The 14,750-nt window shown below is 35.0% G+C and overlaps 3 protein-coding genes across 3 annotated transcripts in view; 1 reads left to right on the top strand and 2 right to left on the bottom strand.

The window, feature by feature from the left end:
- LOC104733946 (nuclear pore complex protein GP210-like) overlaps positions 1–3,005 on the top strand; it is a gene marked incomplete in the record, with an annotated part of 12,243 nt that extends 9,238 nt beyond the window's left edge. The window contains 13 exon segments of the mRNA XM_010453469.2: positions 1–154; positions 322–424; positions 509–618; positions 725–796; positions 926–1,001; positions 1,105–1,212; positions 1,315–1,456; positions 1,535–1,609; positions 1,707–1,923; positions 2,020–2,074; positions 2,166–2,257; positions 2,366–2,426; positions 2,506–3,005. Of these exon segments, the coding sequence (XP_010451771.1) occupies positions 1–154; positions 322–424; positions 509–618; positions 725–796; positions 926–1,001; positions 1,105–1,212; positions 1,315–1,456; positions 1,535–1,609; positions 1,707–1,923; positions 2,020–2,074; positions 2,166–2,257; positions 2,366–2,426; positions 2,506–2,855 (1,615 nt within the window).
- LOC104732777 (protein NUCLEAR FUSION DEFECTIVE 4-like) lies at positions 3,630–6,073 on the bottom strand. The gene is made up of 2 exons (XM_010452359.2): positions 5,317–6,073; positions 3,630–5,077 (listed from the first exon to the last, which is right to left on the bottom strand). The coding sequence occupies exons 1-2, from the start codon at positions 5,846–5,848 to the stop codon at positions 3,843–3,845; spliced, it is 1,767 nt and encodes a 588-aa protein (XP_010450661.1). The 5' UTR covers positions 5,849–6,073; the 3' UTR covers positions 3,630–3,842.
- LOC104732776 (probable non-specific lipid-transfer protein AKCS9) lies at positions 7,232–7,604 on the bottom strand. Its single transcript, XM_010452358.2, has one exon. It carries the CDS (start codon positions 7,526–7,528, stop codon positions 7,256–7,258), a length of 273 nt encoding a protein of 90 aa, XP_010450660.1. The 5' UTR covers positions 7,529–7,604; the 3' UTR covers positions 7,232–7,255.

Below are 14,750 nucleotides of genomic sequence, written 5' to 3'. Positions count from 1 at the left end.
AGACTGTAGTTCTCGGGCTGATTTTGAACGAGACACCATATCAGTTAATGGCGGAAGTATCAAAACAACAGGTAGCAACAATGTTGCATGTATTCAAGCCAAAGACCGCACAAGTGGAAGAATTGAGATTGCTGCTTGTGTGAGGGTTGCAGAGGTATTATAAATGTGGAAGTGTATATAGACTATCTTTCAGTAGGCAATGTTATAGTAGATGATCGTTGTCTGCTCTAGTGCATAGCCACTCGATTCATTATTCTATTATTTTCTTGCTCCATTTATCTTCTATTTGTCTACGGTGTTTGTAACATAGAATTCTGTCAGGTTGCTCAAATAAGAATGAAGAGTGAGGGGATCCCTTTCCACGTGATAGATCTAGCTGTTGGCGATGAACTTGAACTTCCAATAAATTACTATGACAGTTTAGGTAACCCTCTAACACTTTTATGTGTATGCTTCATTTTTTGTGTATTTGTTTTGTTTCCTTAATCTTTGATTTTGTTTTGAAAAGGGATTCATTTTCTCGAAGCACATGGAGTTACTACATACAATGTTGAAACTAATCATCGTGATGTTGTATCTATTAAGACTGTCAATGACCAACCAAGTGCCTACATTAAGGTGTGTTGATCCTTATTATCAATTGAGACATGTTGTGCTTATATAACATACTTAGTTAAATAGTTAAGATTTTTGACGTACAATCTATCTTCTGTATATAATAAAGGGAATAAAACATGGCAAAGCTCTCATTCGGGTTTCCATTGGCGGTAATCCCAGGAAATCAGACTACGTTTTGGTAAGGACTAATATCTTGAATCGAGTTACCTAGCTTTATATGTATTCTCTGTAAAAAAATAACTTAATGTCGTGTAGTTTATGCGTCTGTTTCGCAATTGGCTATATCACAGGTGTTTTCTTTTGTCAGGTTTCAGTTGGGGCGCGTATCTGTCCTCAAAACCCGGTCATTCACACTGGAAATTTATTAAATTTCAGCATAGCAGGTAAAATGTCAGATGAAATCTACATGATAAAGCCATTCTAATGCCCCATTCTGTTAAAAAATACAGATTTCTTAAAATCTAATGCACTTGCAATGTGATTTAGGGGCAGATCATCAAGTCTCTGGTCAATGGGTTACATCAAACAGAAGTGTCCTATCCGTCAATGTGGCATCTGGACAAGCTAAAGCGATCAGCCAAGGCTCAGCTCATGGTAAATATTTTCATGCTTTTTTTCTGTGCATTTAGTTGGATTTTTGAAGGACAATAATATATATTCTTTATCTTGCTGCTGATCGTTGTTGCGTCTGCACAGTTGCATTTGAAGGTCATGGTTTGAAATTACAAACAAAAGTCACAGTGCTACTTGGAAACACCATATATGTTGACTCTCCAAGAGAAACACTGACAAATGTAGACGTCCCTGCAGAAGGGTATAACTTTCCAGTTAAATTCAGGTCTGTAATCTCTTAATGTTGCATTGTAAAAACATTTATAAATGAAACTAGTCACTGATGATGATATAACTGCAACAGGGAGAACAAGTTTGAAGTCTCTGAATATGGAAATAAGGCCATGTTTAACTGCCAAGTAGACCCTCCGTTTATAGGGTATTGATGCTTATTTCAACTATAGTTGCAGTAATTTATGTATGTGTGTGTGTATATGCTCGTTCTTGCTTTGACTCTTATTTATCTTGCATTGAAGGTACGCAAAGCCATCGATGGATCTTGATACTGGCAACACTTATTGTCTTTTCTTCCCATACTCACCAGAGCATCTGGTTCACTCCATGACTATAGCAAAAGACATGAAACCTCATGTGTCCTTCTCCATTAGTGCTTCACTCAAAGAAGCTCATCATGTTTCGGGATCTGCATCTGCACTTCTTATTGGAGGGTTTTCTGTAACGGGGCCAAACAAGGTTATCAAGTTTCTTAATTTCTTTGCATCTGCCAAAGTATCGTTAAGCAAAGCCTATATGTGCTTTATGTGAGTTTGACCTGTAAATATTTTGCAGCTGAATATAGATGCGAATTCAAACACGACCATCATTTCAATACTGGGGAACACCGGTAAATCCCGTATATCCATTGGTCGTTACTTTTTTCTTTCGCTCTTTTTTTATAAAGAAATGCAAATGATACGTAATATTACTCCTTGCAGATGTTCAAATTCACTGGCGTAACAAAGGTAGGTTATCGATTAGCTTGATCAAAAGGGAAGATTTTGGTATCGCAGGGCGTGCACTATACAAGGTAATTTCTCACTTCAAACCCTATCTAGAAGTTCAGTAATCTAATCCATCTATACTAGTAAAAGATTAACAATTTAGTAAGCTATCGATATTCATTCACATTTTTCAGGTGGAAGTGTTAAGATCAGAGCAATTCACAGATAGAATCCTCATCACTCTCCCTGCTACTGGTGAGCTACTTCTTATTACACCGGTTATAGACTAGGCTCTAGTTCTTCAACTTACCATGTGATAAAAATTTTTCTACAGGCCAAAGTGTAGAAATCGATGTATCCTATAACACGGGCGAGCCCCTCTCTAAAGATGGATACTCTATTTTGTTCAAGATACTATGGAGCGTTTTGGTGTTGACTGTATCAGCGATCATCTTGTTGAAAGTGATAGATAGACCAGGTCCAACAGGAGCTACTAGAAGTGCAACAAACGGTGGAGCTGCAGCACCGGGAACACCAGAAAGAAGAAGCGGTGTGGTTACTTACCACGAGGAATCTCCAAGAACACCGTCACCTTTTATGGAGTATGTGAAGAGAACAGTGGACGAAACTCCTTATTACAAAAGAGAAGGAAGAAGAAGGTTCAATCCTCAAAACACTATGTAAAATCTAAGATGGTGATGGTTTTGTTGCTAGTTGGAAACTTTGTTAATTAGAGATTAGAACATCTTTTTGTTTGTAAACCACCAAACCCGAGGCCAGCAATGTTTATAGAATTTGTCAATTGAATTGTCATCAAAGGATCCGTATTTGTCAGATATAAGCAAGTTATTTAGGTTTTTGAATTAAGGGAGATTATTCGATACAAAGTTTGAAACTATGCATAGAAAGATCAAGACCGAAGTTTCCAAAAAGTAGCCAGGGAAGAGTCATTCTATGGAAACATTATGGTCCGTTAATAATAGTCTCTTATTCTCGAGCTGTGCTATTTACCATTTTTGGTTTTGGTAGTCTTTAAATAGAATCAATTATGAGAAAAGCATTTTTTGGAGTGGTTTTTGTTGATTTTACCACTTTTTGAATAGTTTGTGTATTTTATCACTTTTTAAGTTACAAAAATTTGATTAAATATGCGTTTTATTTGTTATGTTTCGGTTTAGTTGCTTCTATTTGTTTTTAGGGTTTAGTATTTGGTATTAAGTACGTATTTTATTTTGAAAAAAACTGAAAATATGTATTTTTTTTCTTCTCAAAAGTGGTAAAATCCATAAACTTTTGTAAAAATGGTATATCCAAAAGATTTCTTCAAAAAGTGGCATTTTTTAACAACTATCCCCTTTAAATATAAATAAGTTTTGGTTTTGCATTTGATAAAATGACTTCAATTATATTACCCTCTACTGCTCTTCTTTTGTTATTTTCATTTTGGATAAGCTAATAAATTATAAATGTTTGTGTATTAAAGGTATTAAATGTTACAATTTACGATTACAACATCAAATATTAAAATATTGCTTAAAATAGCTATTAAAAACATGACTGATGGACTAGGGAGATATATAAAAGTGTTTAATTTTTAAATAGTTGACCATCTTTTTACATATCAAGTATCTTTTTAACCATCGCCAACAACTTTACCTCTTCCTTTGCCTACTAGTTTGCCTTTACATCATCCTTGTCTTCCTCCGCCGTGGTGGATCTGGCTCGAACCGGCGCTGCCATCTCCATCTCGGCCGCCCGGGCTTTCTCTCTAAACTTTTTCTTGATATCGCTCTTGTAAAACTTCTTGGTTCGGACCACCAAAACCATCGAGACCAATACACCAAACAAAGTTATCGCAGTAATTATTATAAAAGACAACTTAAAACAAGACGTGCCTATGCAATTCAAATCTTCCCCATCCCTACTCGTGTTCCCTGATGCCTTATTTTGCTTATTCGCTTCCACGTCGTACAAATACCCTGCGACCCAAACCTTTAGCAAGTAAGACCCGATCGGGGTCGCTACTGCCCCAAAGTTATACAACGTTGCGTAGTACTTAAGACCAAAAATCTCGGAAATTATAGCAAGTAGAAGCGGCCATTGCGCACCGCAACAAAACCCTATGATGACTGATGCAAGGTAGAGTCCACCAGGGACATTAAAAGCGATGAGTAGGTAACCGGCGCAGGACAAGAGGAGGACCATTGTGAGCATTAGAGGTCTTGGGAATTTGTATTTGATCAAGAAGATCTCAGAGACCACACCTGAAACCACACGACCATAGTAATTCCATATGCTTACGAGTGACACAAACGTGCTAACGCTTCTCTTTGGGTAACCAAACGAGCTTCCGATTTGTCCCAAGTTGTCTATCGCCGTCAAAGTCCCTCCTACACCACAGATTGTAGCTAAGAACAAGATCAACATGTCTATGCTAAACAACGCTTGCAAGATCGTATAGTCATCTCCTCTCTCCGGTGGGTTAAACATAGTCGTCCAACACGACGCCGTTTTCACCCTCTCCCTCTCCTCCTCCTCCTTCTCCTTGTCTGACTCTTCATCTTTAATCTCTGATGAATCTATACTGGATTCCTCGGTGACGATGTTGACCGGTGATGGATTGTTTAAGGCGACTTGTTTCTCCGTCCAGAGTTTCTTCTCTTCCAAGACAACAACTATAATGGGCAAAAGAAGCAAGACGAGCATCACGGCGACGCTACCTCCAAACTCACTTTGTGTGAAGCCGGAGAGCTTGTTGATGATGATGACCACCATGAGAAACGTGGCGAGCCCTAGCGATATGTAGAGGAAGTTATACAGCACCTTTAGCTCGTTTGTCTGTCTTGTCACTTTCATTATTCTTATCGTTCTCAAAAACGCAAATGATACTACTGCGGGCAACCAACCTACAAATACAATCACTCATATAATTAGTAGAAGTGTAGAACAAGTCATTAATTTTTAGTTACAAAAAAATGAAAAAAAAAAAGTCATAAATCTTTATATTTGAGATAATACTAAATACAATTTAATGACTACGAATGATTCAAGATTCACATCATTACCATTGACCTCTGTTTTTGCTCTGTTTCATGTCATTAACCATACAGTCTCATGACCAATAAATTTTATAAATTGAGCTTACCGATCATTAAAATAAGTTCTTTTGTGTCTTCACCATAGAAGGCGTGGTACAGCTGTGTAATAATGGCACCACTAAGACCAATGTAGCCCTTGAGAATCCCCAAGACAACCCCACGTGACTCCGGGAAGTTCTTAACGCACGTGACGACAGATCCAGTGTTAGCGAATACAAGAGAGTTGGCTCCGACGCAGATGTAGAGACACATGTGCCAAACTTGAGGTTTCGAGATCCGTTTTGTGACAGCGAGCCAAATCATGAAGTATCCAAAGAAGTTAAGGATGGCTCCGATCAAGAGGATGAACCACGGGGGAGTCACCTCGTTGAGTAGACCCGTGAGGACTCCGACGTTGGCTCCGAGATCTTTGAAGAAACTAATGAGATTAAGAGTGGTTTGGTCGTAGCCTAAGGTTCTCTTGATATCGTCTGAGTAGATACCGAACATGTAAGTGGCTCCAGCCGTCGACATGATTAAGATACTCGCGAAGAACATGAACCATCTTCCGGTTAGAATTTGGATGGCTAAACCCTTCATTGATCCAGCAGTGGGAGAAGCTTTTCCTTAGAAGTAGGAACAATTGAAAATAGAAGGGAGATAATAGCTAGTTACACTTATGGTAGCTAGCTTCAAGCTTGATAACTCTTACAAAGGCTCAGAATGACACTCCTACTTAGATGTGACTCCAATTTGTGTGAGTGAGCGATGTGTTTGGTTGCTATGTGACCCATCAAATTTATGGATAATAGACAACGATCCGTTATTCTATATTTCGAATGAATTCGTGTGCGATTAGATGACAAAAGTACTTAAAAGAATATTACTTAACATTATTGGTTTCACACTATTTTTTCCCCGCCAAAAACAGAATTTTGTGTTTTCCGTAAAAATGTGATTAGACAGAAGATGTGAGACAAAACAACATTAAAATCGCATCCAATAAGTAAATGACACGCAGCATAACACGTCACATCGACTAGAAAATGAATCCCCAAAACCCCACAACATAAATGATATTTAATTTCGTGGTCCGACGAAAAATCTTTTACGCTAGATCAATCTTTCAGTTCAGGACCATTTCAAATTATTTCGAGGTTTTGTGTAATTAGATTTTAAAAATGTAATGTTAGTTGTGAATAAATACAGTTAAAAATTTAAACTCGAGGTAAGTTTTAAAACATTGAAAACGTCAAAACGTCCTCAAAATAATTTTAAAAGTGGACTTTTACATTAATCTTTTATTAATCTTAATCGCATCGCTCTAGTACACTTTTACACTTTGTAATTTAAACAAAGCTAATCACACTCTCCACAGCTCTTACAAAATAGAGATAAGATAGATCCATATTAAGTTGTGAGGGATCCGAAACCACCAGCGAATGTTCAAAGAAAGGAAACCAAAATCGTACCATCCAGGAATGTGAGATAATCAGCTCTGATTCGAATCGGAGACTCAGATAAACTCCTTCCGGAATTAAACCTCTGCAAATATTTGCCAATCCGAAAAATCCCATGGAAAAAGAGATTCGGACCACCATCTTCTCGCAAAATCTCCTATTGATTAAGCCATGATGATCCCAATCTCCCCAATCAAAACCAAATTCCCATGATACCTTACACACCTCTTATCCGCCTCTCCAGCACACCGGAGAATATAATATTTTGACTATTGTAGGATGGAGAATAGAAGGGAGATAATAGCTAGTTACACTTATGGTAGCTTGATTATTAGAATTTGGATCCATTGAACAAATTAATTAGTAAAACTAATAAACACCCATATCCCACCGTGAAGAACTACATGAAAGTTGTTTATAATTAAATAAATATAATTTGTTTAGACTGGAAATCTATGGCGAAGAAATAATTATAAACTCTCAATATATGATGAGAAATACCCTAATAATTATAATAGTAATTATTATTTTATAAATATTCTAAGTTTTAACAAACAGGAACAGGTATACCACAAGCTTCTAAAACTTGTTTAACAGATGTCTTATATGGAACAACCAATGGATTTTTCAAGTAATCACAAAAACATGAATGATTATGGTTTAATTTGGTGCAACACTCCGTCGACGGTGGGGATCCTCCTATAACTGCTGGTAGACATACTTTAATATCTTGGATGTCACATGCCGCCTCTGCTTTGGAAAGAGCCAGAGAGAGCAGAACAAACGCGATGAAAACCAATGCAGTTAACTTCATCTTCATTACTTGAGCTCTTAGTATCTCTTTCTATCTAATTCTAATATATATATATATATATATATTTTTTTTTTTTTTTATAAGAAAATGTATGAATATTGATTATGAGATTTGTTTAATTAGGATGGTGAAGCTATATATATTAGATGGAGTATTATTTTGCAATAGGAAAGTGTGTGTGTTTTAGGTATCAAATATTCTGTATTTTTAATATATATATATATCTATATATATACATTTTTTTATTAGAAAATGTATGAATATTGATTATGAGATTTGTTTAATTAGGATGGTGAATCTATATATAGTAATATATATGGAGTATTATTTTGCAATAGGAAAGTGTGTGTGTGTTTTAGGTAGCTAAGATATTCTGTATTTTTAATAACATTTATTTTAGTGTAATTTCATTCTAAGTTTGACACATTATTGGAATTAAACTATCAAAGTTTGAATTAAAATTGAAAATTTTTAATGCTTGACTAAACAATGTTTGACCAAACAAATAGATCTTGAAATAAAAATGTGTGACTAGTAAAAATATTATATGATCTTGACATACCACAATTGAAATAAAAATGTGACTAGTCAAATTATTGGTATGAGGGGCAACAATAGGAAAGGTCCTCTTCTGCAAACTAAACAAAGTATACGCAAATCACATATGACAAGAACTGAATCATACGTATAATGCCAAGTTACTTAACATATCATGTGAAAGAAGATCAACGTTTAGTGTCACCAATCTCTTTAGTTTTCTGCACAAGACAGTGACCCACGTTTGTTTTACGTGTGTTAAGGCCATTTGTATTTATATAATACTCCTAAAATTTTCTTTTAAATAAAGATTTTGTATTTATAAAACGGAGGAGGTCCAGATGACTAGATTATCTCTCTCGGGCGATTTGCTATATATATGCAAGATTTGTTGTATGGGTGATTTTGTTCTCCACAGAAAAGCAGATACAAGTATATATATATATAAAAAAGAAAAAAAAAAAAGTATAGTCATATAAAAGATTTTGTTGTATGCAAGATTTGTCGTGACTTTAATTATAAAGATTTTGTTTCGGGGTGTTGAAGACTTAAGTGATAGGTACATGCCACAAGTGTATTGGGAATATTAGTACTGAAATTATTTTATAATTTGTAACTTTCATCCTCTCTTTTGTAATTTCTTTTAAAACATCCTCCAATTATTAATTTGGAAATACATTTGGTAAAGTAACCTTTTATTTGTAAAATTTACATAATAAAACCCTTGCAATTTGAATATATATCAAAATTTGAAGTTATAATTTGTAATATATAAAAGACATACCTTAAATAATTTAAAAGAAATTAGTATCCATAATTTAAATATTCTAGATACTTTGACTTGCTAAAATTTAAATTCTTGAGGATCATGTTATATAACGGGTTAGAGTTTACATAAATACAATTTATAGTTTTTACGGATTGATCTACGAAAATACACAAAACTAGATTAGGATCCGCTGTACACCACACGGCAAAATTATTTATAACTAAAATATTTAAATTATAAATTATATTTGTTGGTTAAATATATTATAATTATATAATAATTGTTAAACAAACCATATAATACCGCAATATAATTATTTGTTTACATAATATTTATTTAATCAATTTAATTAGATATATCTATTATCTGATACCGACAGTGTTAACAAAATAATGAAATGATGTTTTATCCGTGTAACACCGAATTAGTGATATTTTTTAATTTATATGAATATCGATAAAACCCGTCCCGCTATATAACTCCGTCCTGAGATATTTTAACTCACACTATATCATCTTAATTTTTAATATTTATTGTGTATCTACGGTATAATATTTATCATTTTTAACTTTTTAACTTTTTAAAAGTTTTAAATATTTTTCATATTTAACCTTTTAAAAATATTTAAAATAAAGAACCAGAATAAATCAAATAAATTTTTTTTAAGTTTGAATGCATGATAAATTAAGCTTTCTACTCATTTGTATTCAGAATCATTTTGGTCTCTTTTATAGTATGACTCAGAACCATTGCCCAATTTTTTTAGACGATCTGGGATATTGTATCCGTTTTTAAAAATTTGTATTACATCATATGCAGGAAAAATCACAATTTTTATTAACTAAATGTATTCTAGAATAATTCAAGATAATTTAAATATAAATTCAAATAAAAATGAAAAAGAATCATATATTTATGTTTGAATGAAGTAGAAAGATTTCTTTATTTTCTAAAATCTTACCTATAAATAATTTTGAAGTTTTGGTAACTAATATTAAAGTCAATGCATTAAATGTAAAAACTTTCCAAAAAGTATTTTTGAGCAAAAACTGCTGCAAAAATACTAGTATAGATATTTTAGTTTGATATCAATTGAGTTAACGATAGGTGTTAGGCTAATCCTAACCAAACCTAACACAAAAAATAAAAATAATAAAAAATTATAGAATCTAAATATCAATCAAAACATATTATTAAAAAATATTATCCTGCGGTATACCGCAAGTTATAATCTAGTAAAAATTGTATTGATTAAAATAACATAATTTATTATAAAATAAAGCTATTTATGGCATTTTACAAACTTTTAAATTAATAACAATAAAAATTGTTTATTTAGCAAAAACATTGTAAGTAAAATAATTTGCGTAGTTAGCCGTTGCCATAATGCTGTTAGTTAATAACTTAATAATACAAATAAAGAATATACATACACCACCATCGTGTATATTCATATTGCATCTTCATTCTCCAACTGTTCTTGGACCTGGCTTTGCTCTAGCTTGTATCAGATACCGTGATTTTCCCGCATTGCATCTTCATTCTCCAACTGTTCTTGGACCTGGCTTTGCTCTAGCTTGTATCAGATACCGTGATTTTCTTGCTATCTCATAATCCAGAGAAAGCTGCCCCCCCCCTGTATCTCAAGATCATCTTTGTCTCGTTTAAGGCATCTTTATTGGGGGAACACTTTTGGGTGTTTTTAGAGTAAAAATATTATGAAAATAATGTAAGATCATTAGTTTAGATCTTAACAAAAGAAGTTTGTTATTATTGGGAGAACATGTTTAAGATCATAAGATTTAATAATATAATAATCTTAAATATATTACATTTATAAAAACTTTAAAAATAGTATTTAAATTGCAAACTTATAAAAAATTTACTAAAATTCAAAATACAATACCAAAATTTTATGAAACAAAAAAAACTTTAAAGATAAAAAAAAAACAAACATATTACTTAATTAAAACACACAAACATTTTATTTAATTAATACATAGTTTAATGTCCAAATTTATTCCATATATTTTCAATTAAATCCTCTTTTAATTTGTGAAAAATTGTTTGCAAAAAATTGTATCCATTCACAGCTTGCCACGTCAGTTTAGAACTGGACCAAAATCAGTTCTACATCAAAAACTGATCTTGGTGTTCTTCTGCCACTATTCCTTATATTTATAATTTTAATAGGCTAAGAACACCTCTTATGTTCTCCCTATAAAGAAGGCCTTATAGTTCTCTATCTCATTGTAGAGGTCAGTGATCCTACGCTCCAGGATGTGTGCATCATGTGCATCCATGGCATGGGTCCCTTCATTTGAGGTTCTTGGTCTAGGAAGATCAAGATTATGGAAAAGCGATTATAGAAAGTAGGACCTCTTGTGAATCACTTTAATGGCTTTCATCTGTTTCAATGCTCAATTACAAAACTGCTTAATTAGTTCTTTCTTGTTCATCTGTTACATTTGCTGTAGATTATAAACTAATTTTCTTCATTTGATACGTTGATTAATTACTCTGTTGTAACAATTACACTAGTGTGAGCATATGGTATTTAAATTTTGTTTTCATTGTGTTACACTCTTTGGTAGTTGGAGTGCTATAAACAATTTTTTAGATAGGATTTTCATTTCTGGTCAAGATTGAAATATTAATTATATGATGATAATATGCAAACTAACATAACTAATTCGATATCCATGATATGTATTACAAATAGTAAATGCACACCCAAAAAAGAAGTAAAAACTAAAAATTTCACTTTTTCTCTCATACAAATTGTATAGATAAAGGAGAAACTATATGTATAAGTGGAAAAAAGAGAAATTTCTACAATATATGCACATAGAAAATTGGTTTTTTATATGTCACAAGTGAAACTATGTTAAATTTACTCGAACTATATCACTGTGTGGAAGACTATACCTTCCTTATCATACTCTTTTTATTTCTTTATATAAGTTTGGCCATAGAGATCATTCCTAATTCATTCTCTTTTTATTTCTTTATTGAGGTTTCCTTGCCTTGCGATCAAATTGTGTAACAGTTATCGAGTTGTGATGAATGTTCTGATTTTTAATGTGCTTCAATTGCGGTACCTTAACCAAACGATGTTTACCACAAGCACGACAAACATTTTACTTTATCTACGCTATTGCGTAAATACATTACAAGAAAACACGGTTTTTGCGACGGCAATATTTGTTGCTCATCTCTCGCAAAACAGTTATAGTAATGGATTTGCGAGGAACGTAAAGTTCCTCGCTATTCGCATCTTGCAAATTAAAAACGTAGCATTTCTGAAACGACCGACCCTTTTTTTTTTTAAATAATAAATAATAAATAATAATATAATATAATAAATAAACTACAATTAGTGATTCCATACCCACTAGCCACCTAACCACAATCACAACCAACAGCAGAAAAACTAATATCAATCAATATCCAAATAATAATCCAATAATAACCAATAATCATAACATCAACAGTAACCAATAGTCAAATAGCAGAAATCATAGAACCAGCAACCTAGCAATGTTCTAATGACTCAACTCTAGCAACCTAGCAAGCCAGACAACATCAAACCGAGTCCCTAGAACATCCTCCTCTTCATTGCCTTGATTCTACGATCACACTTTGCCTTTACCTGCACTACAAACACATATTGCAATGCATGAGTATTTTATAAACACTCAATAAGGCAATCCTCCCATCTACTGGGCTATACACACAAGCAATAGAGACATCTCTAACCATCAAACAACATTCAACAATCAACAATAACAAACCAGGACTCTGCATCGACCGATACCAACATGCATCGACCGACACCAGATGGAGGTTGCGTCGACCGACGCAAGATCTGCGTCGACCGATGCAAGGTTAACTTGCATCGACCGATGCAAGATATGCATCGACCGACGCATGCTCGACATAACACGAAAACCCTAGAGTTTACGCGCCGTCCTCGCATCTGCATCGACCGACGCACAAAGTGCATCGACCGATGCAATGCCGAGCATCATTTTCCTCCGAAGCTTCTCGCCGGATCTTCGTTCCTGCAACCACGAAACTCAATCCCAAGCCACAAGAAAGCTTCCAAACGTCCCAAATAACAATCTAACCAGCCTAACAACACATAACAAGCAAATCAGAGAGATCTCTAGCTTAGATAAGCCATGGTCATGCACTTACCTTTGCCAAGACAAATCTGAACCTAAACACAAGAAGAAAACGCTTCTAGGAAGCTCCCTCAACGATCCCAGCTACAAATCTCACCAAGAAACATCACCAACCTCCAAGAATCTCCCAAAAACGCTCAAGAACTCTCACAAAGCTTTTCCTCTCTTTCTCTTTCTCAAAAACGGCCACCCCCAAACGAATGAGATAAAAAATCGTGTTAAGGGTTTTTCTTTCACCCAAAATGCAGCGTTTGACTTAAGTCAAAACGCAGGAAACTGACCTTGCATCGACCGACGCAAGATATGCGTCGACCGACGCAACTCCCAAACCGGGATTTTGGTTCACGGATGTTACAAATCAATTGGTGGCAACTTGTCCTGTGGGAAGGTTGTTAAAGGGTGGGGACCAGGGTTCGAAGAACGCCTGGTGCACCAATAACCTACTGTGGATTTGGATGAATAGTTCCATTTGCCGATTTTTATGTGACAACTCGTCCCGCGGACCCCACTAGCCTCACTGCTAGCCGCCCCAACGGACCCCAAGCTGGCCCTGCAGGGCATTGATCCTAACACCTCAATTGACCTGCAGATCAATTGGTGGCAACTTGTCCTGTGGGAAGGTTGTTAAAGGGTGGGGACCAGGGTTCGAGGAACGCCTGGCGCACTAATAACCTACTGTGGATTTGGATGAATAGTTCCATTTGCCCAGTGAGGGGTTAGGATCGATGCCCTGCAGGGGTCCGTTGGGGCGGCTAGCAGTGAGGCTAGTGGGGTCCGCGGGATGGGTTGTCACATAAAAATCGATTTTTATTGTAACAACCCGTCCCGTGGACCCCGCTAGCCTCACTGCTAGCCGCCCAAACGGACCCCAAGCTGGCCCTGCAGGACATTGATCCTAACCCATCACTGTGGATATCCCAATCCACCAGTAGGTACTAGTGGGCTAGCAGTGAGGCTAGCGGGGTCCACGAGACGGGTTGTTTCAATTTCCGTCGCAATATTTGCAACGAATATAATTCTTCATTGCAACTGTTGATCAAAACATTTTAACACTTGGTTTATAATGAAAGTAAATCACATCTTGATATATATATCTTCCGTGTCTTCACGTCAAAGTTTCTTTACACATGTCAACAACTCAAAAGTTTTTTTTGTCTCTTTGATGTTTACTTGGAACTTCACTTCAGAATGAAACCTAAGCTCAAACCTTAAACCCATGATGCCCTCACAAATCCCTCGCCTCTTCCTCGCAAATTTGCTATGGATAGTATTACTCGCTAATGTGTCGCAAATTTGCGAGGTATTTGCGAGGGAGTGTTTCCTCCTGAAACGACCGACCTTTTTTTTTTTTTTTAATAAATAATAATAATAAATATAATATAATAAATAGAACTACAACTAGTGGTCCCATACCCACTAGCCACCTAACCACAATCACAAACATCAGCGGAAATAACAACACCAACATAATATCCAATAATACTCCAATAAAAACCAATAACCATAATCATCAACAATAATCAATCCAAACAACAAGAAACAAGGAACCAGCAACCTAGCAATGTTTCTAATGACCCAACTCTAGCAACCTAGCAATGCCAGACAACATCCAATCGAGTCCCTAGAACATCCTCCTCTTCATTGCCTTGATTCCACGATCACACTTTGCCTTTACCTGCACCACAAACACAAATTGAGATGCATGAGTATTTGATAAACACTCAGTGAGGCAATC

Source organism: Camelina sativa, chromosome 12, assembly GCF_000633955.1.
Source record: "Camelina sativa cultivar DH55 chromosome 12, Cs, whole genome shotgun sequence".
In the NCBI taxonomy this organism is placed as follows: Eukaryota; Viridiplantae; Streptophyta; class Magnoliopsida; order Brassicales; family Brassicaceae; genus Camelina; species Camelina sativa.
This window is presented reverse-complemented; position numbering and strand designations above follow the sequence as displayed.

What these genes read in the sequence shown, in the direction of transcription:
- LOC104732776 (XM_010452358.2), bottom strand. Translation starts at nt 7,528, where the DNA reads ATGAAGATGAAGTTAACTGCATTGGTTTTCATCGCGTTTGTTCTGCTC.
- LOC104732777 (XM_010452359.2), bottom strand. Translation starts at nt 5,848, where the DNA reads ATGAAGGGTTTAGCCATCCAAATTCTAACCGGAAGATGGTTCATGTTC. An exon ending in AGAACTTATTTTAATGATCG is followed by an intron (nt 5,078 to 5,316) that starts GTAAGCTCAATT and finishes TTGTATTTGTAG; the next exon opens with GTTGGTTGCCCGCAGTAGTA.